Source organism: Tenebrio molitor, chromosome 3, assembly GCF_963966145.1.
Source record: "Tenebrio molitor chromosome 3, icTenMoli1.1, whole genome shotgun sequence".
NCBI lineage: Eukaryota > Metazoa > Arthropoda > Insecta > Coleoptera > Tenebrionidae > Tenebrio > Tenebrio molitor.
The window spans coordinates 25,883,843-25,896,133 of record NC_091048.1 but is presented as its reverse complement, the minus strand read 5'-3'; the positions used below and the strand labels follow the sequence as shown (position 1 = coordinate 25,896,133).

The 12,291-nt window shown below is 36.6% G+C and overlaps 2 protein-coding genes across 2 annotated transcripts; both read right to left on the bottom strand.

Moving 5' to 3' along the window:
* Positions 1 to 400: 400 nt before the first annotated feature.
* Positions 401 to 1,436, bottom strand: LOC138125634 (chymotrypsin-like). Its single transcript, XM_069041055.1, has 3 exons — positions 1,338 to 1,436; positions 1,076 to 1,290; positions 401 to 1,029 (listed from the first exon to the last, which is right to left on the bottom strand). Exons 1-3 carry the CDS (start codon positions 1,392 to 1,394, stop codon positions 468 to 470), a joined length of 834 nt encoding a protein of 277 aa, XP_068897156.1. The 5' UTR covers positions 1,395 to 1,436; the 3' UTR covers positions 401 to 467.
* Positions 1,437 to 4,515: 3,079 nt separating this feature from the next.
* On the bottom strand, positions 4,516 to 11,926 carry LOC138126603 (uncharacterized). The gene is made up of 6 exons (XM_069042398.1): positions 11,839 to 11,926; positions 11,572 to 11,786; positions 10,958 to 11,514; positions 5,520 to 5,605; positions 5,253 to 5,467; positions 4,516 to 5,204 (listed from the first exon to the last, which is right to left on the bottom strand). Exons 1-6 carry the CDS (start codon positions 11,893 to 11,895, stop codon positions 4,646 to 4,648), a joined length of 1,689 nt encoding a protein of 562 aa, XP_068898499.1. The 5' UTR covers positions 11,896 to 11,926; the 3' UTR covers positions 4,516 to 4,645.
* Between the last annotated feature and the right edge of the window lie 365 nt (positions 11,927 to 12,291).

Here is a 12,291-nt window from a genome sequence, read left to right as displayed (position 1 = left end):
GTCAATCATTACTCTTTGCTACTTCAATATAAGTGCTCCAAGCACTATTGACTAACAGTTATACAATAGTAAATACCCAATAATCGTTCGAATTATTATTATAGAAACTTAATTGCTGAAGCTTTTTTGTAAATAATTCTGCAGTTTCTATCTCGGTGTTATTTACTTAAATCAATTCCTGTGAGTTGCAAATATTTTTTCCAAAAGATACTAGTGACACTTTTAATGACTTACCACACTGACAATCAACTGATATCTAACCGGGTTTACTTTTGTTTGATTTTGTGGATCCGGCTCGAAGGACCATAGAGAATAGAAAGTGTATACCTTCTGTTTTACGTGATTATTCTTTAATGGTCTAGAAGATGTTCGTACAAGTTTCAACGAATCTCCAAAACCATTTCTGGAAGTTTGAAAATTTTTATTTGTGACTAGAACTGAATAAAAATCTGTTGAATATAACTCGACTACATGATTTTGACATCTGAATTGGCGGCTATCCAGTCCAAGAAACTGGTGATTCTTGTGAATCCCGAAGGATAGCCCGGCATGCAGAAAATCACCCCGAACGAAACAATCCCGATCTGAACCCCATCGGTCACTAGTGGACCTCCAGAATCGCCACTACAAGAACCGGTATCATCCTCTCCGGACGTACAAATCATGGAGGGAATAATAGTGGCGTTGAAGTTGTCGTCGCACTCTTTGTTGGTTGTCACTCTCATTTCGAGGTAATGCAAAACTTCAGATGGTTTTGTTTCGTACATGTCGGTCAATCCCCACCCGCTAACGTTGGCGCGGACTTCACTGAAAGTGTTGTTGATGTCACCGTAAGAGGGTAGTACTGATGGTTGAATGGCGGAAGTAAGAGAGATGGTTCGTGGGAGTTTCACCAGAGCGATATCGTTGAATATATTGTCACCGTCGTACTCCTCGTGTACTTTTACTTCGGTAGTAGTCAGAACGAGTTGAGTGTCTTCGGGTTGGAGAGCTTTGTGAGCTCCCAAAATCACGTCAAGCTTGACAGCGCTACAAAAACATGTAACAAAGAAGAAGAGTAATCGGAATGTCTTACTCTACGCCACAGTGTCCAGCTGTGAGGATGTAGTTTTGAGACACTAGAGTACCACCACAGTACCACATTTGACTTTCTGAATATATCTCAAGGAAAGCTTGGTAGGGGATCGAGTGAGGTGTCGCTTCTTGGCCTCCGATGATTCTGGGATTTGTCTTGATTTTGATTTTTCCGGCGGGAGGTTTGTACAAGTTGCGAAAATTCAACTTCGTTGACTTAAATCAGAGCGTCAGAATCATTTATGCGATTTTTAAAGACTCACCTTCGGAAGAGCCGACGTTAAAGCCAAAACAGTCAGAACAACAACACCAGTTTTCATGGTCAGATATTGTTTGATTTTTTTTATCAGTTGAGCTTTTATCTAGATACTCTTCATCGAAGTGGCAAATCGAGATTAGATTTATCAGTCATTTGGAGCCCCAGAATCTATCGATATTACGAACAGATGGAGTTTCATTCCGTTAACACGATTTTCTGACAGTTTGCTGCTGCCGAAAATTTATTCTAAAATTAATGTATGCAGAGTATATTTTGCATTCATAGCGTGATGTAAAGTTCTCACAATTTAGAGTACTTGTTTTCGGAATAGAAGAAGAAGAAGAAGATGGTGATTTCTAGGGCGTCTACATTTGCTTTATAAAGTTTATGAAACATGTTTCATTTTGGGAAAGCAAAGCCTCAGCAGTGGACACTTTGTACAGTTTATACAGGGTGTCTCAGCTAAGACTTTCGAGCCTAATAACTCAGTTATTTTGCAGCGGATTTTTGTGAAATTTAAAATGCAGATATTTTAGACGGTGAAGAATAAAATCCCATGAATGCAATCATCCAAGTCTTAAAAACGTAATTTTTACATGCCTTTTTAAAATGTTGAATCAATTAAGATTTACATAAAAAATTGATCGTCAATAAAAAATGCTGTAGGGAAAAACTCTTCTTTGAAAGAGTCTGGTTTGCAAGAAAAAAGCAAAAAACTGTGTTAAACGTGGCTGCAAATGCAAAAACGTAAATGCGTATGAAACAAACGCGCAATTTTGCAGAATTTTGGTCATCCCTTTTCGCAGAAGCGCAGGTGGCATATTTGACGTTTATCTTGCTAACCTTACAAACACTTACAAAGTTAAAGACAACATTTGGACGTAATTTATTATACTGGATGCTTTAATTCTTCCATAAAGGACTAAAACACGATCGGGATATTTTAGCAAGGTAATTTAGTTCACGTACGCTTCCTGTGTCTTCAAATATGACGACTCTCTTAACTTTACATTTTGTAGAGCCTACATTTGGATAGTGTTCTACGAGAAAACGAACTGTGTCATTGAAGTTCTTACGACACTCTCCATAGGCAATTTTTTTTCCTTTTTGAACAATATTGAAATTTCTGCCGCTGTAGTCTATTTTTAGAGTATTTTCAATAAATTTTTACAATTTGACGTTTCTAACAAAGCGCGCCCAATTTTGACAGACTTTAAAGGGTGTACAAAATGTTGCTTGGCAATTAATCATCAATTGTTTCAAAAGATAACTGCTCAAATACCTTCAAATTTTACATTACATTTTTAACGACAAAATCTAATCTTTTCGTTGAATCAGACAAGTGATTAATTGTTTGTGTAGACCCCTATTTTTTAATGTTTAACAATCTAATAATAATGATAATAATCCAGAAAAATTGGTCTTGAATTAAACTTTAACAAATGCGAGATCTTTAGCTGTTCTGGAGACAGATTTAAAAGTCATAAAGGAATTTCAAAATTTAGCACCAGGTATTAAAATTTGTGACCGAGGAAGTTTATCTCTTTTAGGCTCTCCAATCTTTGACCAAGGCTTCAAAAACACTGTCGAAAAAACTATTATTACAGTTGAAAATCTTTTAAATAAAGCTGAATTTCTTAGCAGACACGTGGCTTATACCTTAATCAAGAACTGTCTTTTCATACCAAAATTTAATTTTTTATTAAGAACAACTCTTTTTGGAAATTTTTAATTTACGTTTAACTGATTTACAATGGTGTCAGTCCACTTTACCGATTAGATTTGGTGGACTGGGAATTCGCCGCATTTCCGATATTTGCCTCCCTGCTTTCCTATCTTCACTTCATGGTGTTAAAAAGCTTGTTTCTCAATTACTAAATTCAAAGGATAATGAGCTTATTATTCACCATTATGATGAAACTTTAGCAGTCTGGGATGTAGAAAATGAGAACGAAAGACCAACAATTCCACAATTTCAGAAGAATTGGGATAATATCAATATCAAAAGAATAATTGACAATGACTTAATCTTTAATTCATCTAGGGCTCGTTTTAAGGCTTTGCAATGCAGAGAATCAGGATCTTGGTTACATGCAATACCTTCTCCTAATATTGGTACTCTTTTAGATAACACTTCCTTCCAAGTTTGTATTGGTTTAAGATTGGGTTGTAATCTTTGTACACCTCATATTTGCAAATGCAATGCGAAAGTTGATGAAATTGGTATTCACGGTCTAAGTTGTTCCAAAAGCAGTGGTAGATTTTCAAGACACACTGAAATTAATTCTATTATCAACCGGTCTTTGACTTCTATTCATGTTAATTCAACTTTAGAACCAAACGGACTATCTCGTGATGACGGAAAACGCCCTGATCGGATGACTTTAGTACCGTGGAATAAAGGTCAACCTTTGGTTTGGGACGTTACTGTCGTAGATACACTTGCAGACAGTTACGTATTGAAAACATCTGAAGTCTCAGGTTTTGCGGCTGAAATGGCTTGCAAACGCAAACATAACAAATATCGTTCAATTATTTCGTTAAACTACATATTTAAAGGTTTAGCCTTTGAAACCTTAGGCCCTTGGTGCAAAGAAACAATAGATTTCATTAATGTCATCGGAGACCGACTTATCGCGGAATCAGGGGATTCAAAATCTAAGAAATTCCTTTTTGAGAGGATTTCCCTTGCCATTCAACGTGGAAACGCTGCAAGCATTCGGGGCACTTTTCCAGATTCCGCATTATTATCGGAAATTTTCGCATTGTAAATTAAAAATGTTATTTTATGTTAAATTTTAATAAATAATTATTATCTAATAATAATCGCGCATAATTTTCGATAAAGGAAACATGTGTTAAAATTACATTTTTTAACTTGAGGTAATTTTATTATTGCTAATTAAACCTTCACGGTCTAAAATATCTGCATTTTATATTTCATAAAAATCCGTTGGCAAATAACCCAGATATTAGGCTCGAAAGTCTTAGCTGAGACACCCTGTAGAAGAAGAATGAAATATTCAATTTGAATTAAATTTTAATGCGCGATTGACTCATGAATCAGAAACTTCGATTGGTTCAATCTGATCACGTGTTCAGTTAATCTCGTATTTGATTATGATTTTAACTTAATTTCGCTTCTGTAAACTGGCCCCAGTGTATCAAAAATGAAAATAACATTTGCTTCTCAAATGAGATTGTTAATCTTAGTTTGAGTGGTTACTGATCTAATCGAGGTGATTGTAAGAATACATTTTTCTATTGCGAATCTAGTTGATTTTATAAGTTAGGTAATGTAAAAATCTAAATTTATTTGATTTGGACATCACTGTTGGTTTCTATCCAGTCCAAGAAACTGGTAACTCTGGAGAAACCAGAAGGAAATGCAGGCAAGCAGAGATTGGTTCCAAAGGAAACCACACCAACTTGTACATCATCGATGACAAGAGGACCACCAGAGTCTCCTCTGCAGGAGCCGGTATATTCGTCTCCAGATGTGCAAAGGATTGAAGAAAGCAAACTGCCGAAATCCTCTTCACATTCTTGGTTGCTGATAACTTTCACATCGACGTAATTCAGGACGTCGGATATTTCGTCATCGTAACCGTTAGTCAAACCCCATCCACTGACCCTGGCAGTTTCGCCGATGAAGGTGTTGGAAGCATCAGCCTTGCTGGGCAAAGTCACTGGTTTGATGACATCATTAAGAGTAACAGCTTCGGGGAGCTTGATGAGACCGACGTCGTTGATGATTTCCTCACCGTCGTAGTCTTCATGAACTTTGATTTCGGTGCTGACAATGTTCACTTGAGTGTCTTCAGCTTGGAGGGGTTCGTGGGCTCCAAGAGTGACATGAGCCTCAGTAGCTCTGAAAGAAGAGTGTAATGACTGGAGAAATGAACAATAACAGACTTACCCGTCACCACAATGTCCTGCAGTGAGGACGTAGTTTTCGGAAATGAGGGAACCTCCGCAGTACCACCCTTCGCTGTTGCTGTAAACCTCGAGGAAAGTTTGATAAGGGATGGAGTGTGGGGTGGCCTCTTGTCCGCCGATGATTCTGGGATGGGGCTTAATTTTGATTTCACCGATAGGTTGTTTGAACAAATTGCGATAGTGCAATTTGGTCGGCTGTGAAATGGTATAATTAAAATTTAGACATAATCAGGAATTATTATCACACCTTTGGGACGGCAGTTGCCAGAGCAACGATTGCTAGGATGAGAACGATTGCTTTCATTTTGGAGTCGTTGGGAACTTTGTTGGCAACTCACACAACGTTTCAAATTTATACCCATTTTTTCATCTTATCTGATCATGCTTTAAATAAAGAAACGTCTTGACTCACAAAGCAATCTGGTACTTATAAATATAATATAAAAATGAATCGCTAAATGTGTTGCTAAGCCCAAATCTCGAGAACGGCTGAACCGATTTCGCTAATTCTTTTTTTAGAATATTCCTTGAAGTACGAGGATGGTTCTTACGAAGAGAATAATTTAAAAAATTAAAAAAATTGCCTAAAAAAATTTAAAAAGAACGTGTCACAGTTTTAGTTATCATACTCTTCCGAAACGGCTTGACCGATTTTGATGAAATTTTATATGTATATTCAGTAGGTGTGAGAATAGGTTTTTATATATTTTTTATACCCCTAAGTGATAAGGGTGGTCCACCCCAAAATTTTTTTTTTTATTTTTTGGACAAAATTGTTTATTTTTATTTTTTTCTGATGTGGCATTGAAAAATACATACAACCCTAAATTTTCACCCTTCTACCATCAACCCCTATTTTTTAATAGCGATATTAGTAATTCAATAATTTTCAACCCCGGTCGATAACTTGATCGTTCAGTTTATTCACTGATTTCATATAACCTCAAAAGTACTCGACATGTGTCACGAACTCACACCAATGCTTTTTATTTAGTTACACATTGTTGGATTTGTTTCCGCCCCGATTAGCAGAATAACTATTAAAACATCGAATAACTAACGAAAAAAAAAAATATGAAGAAAATTCATTTTGTAAGGTTATGTCATATGTCATTGTGCGCGCATTGACAATTTGAACTTAATTGAGATTTAACGTCAGCTGAGTTTTGACATCAAGTGTGATCAATGGTGATCAACACGTATTACTCTTACCTATTTTTGCATTGTACAGGGTGCGACAACATAACTTCCTTTTTTGAAATGAGCGCCATTCAGACTGTGAAGGGGCGGGAGTGGTCTCATTTGGAAGACGTGGTCCCATGGTTTTAAAGATTTGTTCCCTATCTCTGTCAGCTGCCATCATGCGTTGTCAGGAGGGAGCACTATTTGAAAAAAGCGGAAATGCCGCGTAAATGCGCACTGCCATAAAGTGGTACTAAATGCAGAGCGCACCATGTGGAAAGATCCCAGCAGAGGGCCAGCAGTGTCACTAACGCTTGCGCGTAGTTTGAGAAGAGTCATAAAGTGGTACCAGAGAGTGGCCGACTGATACCGCATCTAAAGCATTGACGGTATAGGGCTATAGGGAATCCTCCCTCCTGTTAATACTACCTCCATGGTTGGAAGAGTGGAGATGGAGACCCTGCGTTTGCCGTCGAGGTCTACTTTTCAAACTGCTATTCTGTGATCGCAACCCTTCCGAAATCGCTTCAATGTTGGGTCGTGTCTCGAACAGTTGGTTGCAAAAAAAAACGGGAACTGTCAGAATAAAATTGACACATTTTTACAATTTTTTCATAGTGTGAAACCTTCTTACGAGAGATAGGTTAGAATTAGTGTCAAAATTCAGACATTTTTAGAAATTATTTGATAGGTATTGTCGAGTAGACAATTAATTGACAAATGGACAAAACCAAATTTACATTAGAAAAATTTTCGTTTCCCGTTTTTTTTTTTGCAACCAACTGTATTAAATTTGTTTGTGTATGCATTAAATCATTAAATTTCAATTCATTTTAATTATTCATTTTATCTTAATAAAAAAACTTATTTTAATTCACCTAATAAGTTAACACATTTATTGATTCTGAGGCGGTACGAAGTTCGCCGGGTCAGCTAGTTACTAAATAAAAATGTCAAATTGAACTGCTGTCAGTCATAGAGATTTTATTGATATTACCTAAAACGAAATTTAGAAAACTCCTGTACTTATATGTACATTGGTCCTGCTAATCAACTTTGACATATTTTTAAATCATTTAGGGTCCTTTTTACACTATCAATAAATATCAAATTATTTGTTCATCTCTTCATTCCTTATTTTTTTCTGCAAGAAAAAAACACGTATTAGGGTGCTTCTTTGTGGAAAATACAGGGTCATTATAAACTACCATCGTAGTAAGCGTTGGTGGCGTAGTTGGATGTGCCGCAAGCCTTGTGACATGAGTGAGACTAGTATCGCGATACTGGCGGTAGTGAAAATCTGTCTACTAGTTTGTTAAACGTTGCGAGGCTGGCGGCACATTTAAAATTTGTGTGGGATGGGACAGTCATTTATAATGACCCTGTATTTGTTTTAATAAACCGTCAATTAGTTCCTTCACGAAAACATTCAAACCAGTTAACTTTCCTAAAATGAATACATTTTTTGAAAAATGTATTGCAGCAATGAAATGGATGTCTTCTAATGTTTCTTGAAGAGTTTCTTTTTGTACATTTTTTGCAGAATCCTGTTTAAATAATTTTTGACCGTTACAATGACCATTGAAATAAGAACCAAATTTCAGGAGATTCTCTGTTTCAACTAGAATGTTACTCTTATAGTCAACTTTTTAATCAAAGAGCCACGACCTGTTGATTTAGCTTTGTAAATATAAGATTTTACTAAATTTAGGGAATTTAATGATATCTATTGGCTATACCAGCCAACGTTTGTCATTAGTAATATTCTTGAAAGTACGCACACTCGCAGCTAAAATTTGAACGTGTTATTAAAAATGCCTCGCAAAGTAAGACTCTCAAATTAGTTGTAATTAGTTGTTATTAACTTTATTAACATGCTGCGCTACTAATATCTCTAATAACCTCGATTTTTATATGATCAGATTTTTCGCCCTCTGTCAAAAGTCTACAATGTTGTCAGCAGTCAACAGTCTTTATTAAAAACGTATCATTAATACATTAAGGGACTTACACAACTTCTGTTTTTTTATTTGGTACTAAAATATGCTACAGAGCTACAAAAAGCAAATATATTCGAATTCCACAGAACTCTTGATAATATACCTACATTCCTTTATAGACGCTTTGTAATTAGCAGGACCTGCGGTAGATTTTCTCAGTATGATGCAAGATTGCAAGTCTTCGAAATGCCGCCCCTTAAATGTTTTTTTTAACCTTCGACTGTGATTAAAAAAAACTGCACAAAATATGCGAATACTATTTTTATTTTGAAAACATAAACCACCTACTTTAAAATAATTATATCAACTGTTAACTACAACAATCTACTACAGTTTTACTCTCCTCACTTTAACTTTAGCAAATTCGTTAATTAGGGATGTGTAGTCTAGACTGGCAACCAGCAGTGGCTTATTGAACTTCTTAATTAATTTGGAAAAACTCCTTTCCCACTAGCTACAGAGACAGGGAGTGTTAATAAAATTCTCAGCGCTACAACAGTACCTATTCGGATACAATAGTATATTACGAGTTTTATAAGACGCTTGATTGTGACACGAGTTGGTTGGGGCACGACGAACGCAGTGAGGAGGTATAAGTTTCCAGAAAGCGCAAACATCTTGTCTTCAACTTCTGTCTACATAAAAATTATTATAATAATTGGTTAATTTTGAATAAACTTACTTACCGTTCTAGAACACCAAAATTACTTACCGTCGATGGTGGTACAATAATTTTCTAGCGTTCCTATATCGTTGAGTTTTAAAATGTCATATAAAAACTGACATTTTTTTCTATAGGTTTCCAGAAGCGTGAATCGTTCATTCAGAGGATTGAGAAAAATGTCGAGAATGTAATTGAAAACATTTATTTTAAATGTATTCTCCTCTGTTAAGGGTTCATCTTCATAGTCAAAGTGACGCTTTTTCCTTCTGGCTCTAACTTCAGTTTCGGCAGGCAATTCTATATTGCATTCAAGATTCTCAGCAGTCTCATTAGCAACAGTTTTATCTGATCATATCCAAATTGTCTAGAACATTTCATTTTTTGAATGGTTTCTAATAAGTGATAACATCCTTTCACAATCTGACAAATTTATAGTTGCCACGGTACAATGTGACCAAAAGGGCATAATTTGGCTAGCTCGTTTGATGATGGTTAGGGCGCCACCCGCGGTAGAGCTGGGTTCAATGAGGTACCTCCGCAGGTAGGGACTCAAGCTAGGCCAGATGATGTTAAATTACTGTAAAGTTAAAAGATAAACAACGTAGTTGGAGAGGGGGGTCCTCGAACTTGGATTTATTAGCGAATTAGTTGTTACTAAGCGTTAAATTACTGATATGCACAATTAATGATTATAGATTATACGCGGAGGTTGATAGCTATCAAGGCTCTTACAGAATTATTAGTATAACGAGATGATTAGTCAGTAAAATATGAAAGGCGACGGAAAGGTTGCTCTGAAGGAGCGGTTGGAAAAAGGGTAGTGACAGAGTTGAAATTATGAGAACTGTTTGATCGTTTGCTTGTCGTTCCTCCTAGTGCAGGTGAACTTAACTCCTCGGTTATAGCGATTGCTGCAGGTCGTGGCGGGATTCGTAAGTCGTCAAGATGATCGAGATTATTGAGTTGAGGTTGTAGGGATGAGGTTGTTGGGATAGTTGAGCTTGATGAGATTGTTGGAATTGTTGAGCCTGTTGAAATTGTTGAGATAGTTGGAATTGTCGAGCTTGTCGAGATATTCTCTTGGCAGAGAAAATACCCAACGGGTAGTTATCAACGATAATGGGAAACCAGAATATTCGCTTTGTTGTGCCTGTTGTGCCCAAGACTGCTGGTGATGGTCAATGCCTCTAATGCCTATATTCGTAAGATCCTCCAAATGGAGCTGCAGGGTACAAGGCGCGGTAATTCGAAACAGACGGTATACCTTGACCCTTGAAGACTATAGTACCTTGGAAATCCTAATTTAATGGTAAAGCTTGCCCAAAATAACCAATTCAGATACGGCACAGGTTAGCGTCTCTGTTTTTTTTTTTTTTAGAATAACAAACTAAAAAAAAGAAAGAAACGTCCGTTGCTAACCATAGATTTCTTGATGTTGCAAAAACCAAACGGCAGAAAAAAAAATGGTGACATAGTTACAGTTTGCAGTAGCATCGAGACGGAATTTATTTTAATTTAAATAAAATATCATGCCAAAAAATTACACACTTGTTTGACAGTCTGAATTTTATTCTCTACGTATCTTAAATATCTTCCAATTTAGGCAGGACAATGATAGAGTAATGCTCAAAAAATCTGAAAATTAAGATCTAGTCTCGGTAAGTTTATTAGAAACGGAGGAGTCCATTTCAAGAAACCAAACATGAATTGGAAAAATAAATGAAAATTTGAAATAAGAACAATTAATTAAAAAATTAAACTTCTTTATTTAATTATTTATAATGAATTAATTTCTTAATCCTCTGTACATAAATTAGATAATGTCAAAGTACAAAACTTATTTGATTTGAACATCACTGTTGGTTTCTATCCAGTCCAAGAAGCTGGTAACTCTGGAGAAACCAGAAGGATATCCAGGCAGGCAGAAGATGATTCCGAAGGAAACCACACCAATTTGTACATCATCGATGACAAGAGGACCACCAGAGTCTCCACTGCAGGAGCCGGTATATTCGTCTCCAGATGTGCAAAGAATTGAAGAAAGCAAACTGCCGAAAAACTCTTCACATTCTTGGTTGCTGATGACTTTCACATCGACGTAATTCAGAACGTCGGATATTTCAGAACCGAAACCGTCAGTCAAACCCCATCCACTGACTCTGGCAGTTTCGCTGGTGAAGGTGTTGGAAGCATCAGCCTTGCTGGGCAAAGTCACTGGTTTGATCGCATTATTAAGAGTAACAGCTTCGGGGAGCTTGATAAGACCGACGTCGTTGATGATTTCGTCACCGTCGTAGTCTTCATGAACTTTGATTTCGGTGCTGACAATGTTCACTTGAGTGTCTTCAGCTTGGAGGGGTTCGTGGGCTCCAAGAGTGACATGAGCCTCAGTAGCCCTAATAGATGAGTGTAATGACTGGAGAAATGAACAATAACAGACTTAACAGACTTACGCGTCACCACAATGACCTGCAGTGAGGACATAGTTTTCGGAAATGAGGGAACCACCACAGTACCAGCCTTCGTTGTTGCTGTAAACCTCGAGGAAAGTTTGATAAGGGATGGAGTGTGGGGTGGCCTCTTGTCCGCCGATAATTCTGGGATGGGGCTTGATTTTGATTTCACCGATAGGTTGTTTGAACAAATTGCGATAGTGCAATTTGGTCGGCTGTGAAATGGTATAATTAAAATTCAGACATAATTAGGAATTATTATCATACCTTTGGGACGGCAGCTCCCAGAGCAACGATTGCTAGGATGAGAACGATTGCTTTCATTTTGGAGTCGTTGTGAACTTTGTTGGCAACTCACACAACGTTTCAAATTTATACCCATTTTTGCATCTTATCTGATCATGCTTTAAATAAAGAAGCGTCTAGACACGTATTTTCACAAAGCAATCTGGTACTTAAGATTAATTACTGAATAAAAATTACAAATTGAACTGCTGTCAGTCATAGAGATTTTATTGATACGTATTACCTAAACCGAAATTTAGAAAACTCTTGTATATGTATATTGGTCCCGCTAGTCAACTTTGACATATTTTTAAATCATTTAGGGTCCTTTTTACAGTAGGTATCAATAAATATCAAATTATTTATTCATCTCTTCATTCCTTATTTTTTTCTGCGAAAAAAAAAACACGTATTAGAGTGTTTCTTTCTGGAAAA

Bases quoted from the DNA above. Each gene is read 5' to 3' on its own strand.
- LOC138125634 (XM_069041055.1), bottom strand. From the start codon at position 1,394: ATGAAAACTGGTGTTGTTGTTCTGACTGTTTTGGCTTTAACGTCGGCT. The intron at 1,291-1,337 runs GTGAGTCTTTAA...CTCTGATTTAAG, and splicing joins TAACGTCGGCTCTTCCGAAG to TCAACGAAGTTGAATTTTCG. The intron at 1,030-1,075 runs GTAAGACATTCC...ATGTTTTTGTAG, and splicing joins GCTGGACACTGTGGCGTAGA to CGCTGTCAAGCTTGACGTGA.
- LOC138126603 (XM_069042398.1), bottom strand. From the start codon at position 11,895: ATGAAAGCAATCGTTCTCATCCTAGCAATCGTTGCTCTGGGAGCTGCC. The intron at 5,606-10,957 runs AAGTTTTGTACT...ACGTTGTGTGAG, and splicing joins CAGTGATGTTCAAATCAAAT to TTGCCAACAAAGTTCCCAAC. The intron at 5,468-5,519 runs GTGTGATAATAA...ACCATTTCACAG, and splicing joins TGGCAACTGCCGTCCCAAAG to CCGACCAAATTGCACTATCG.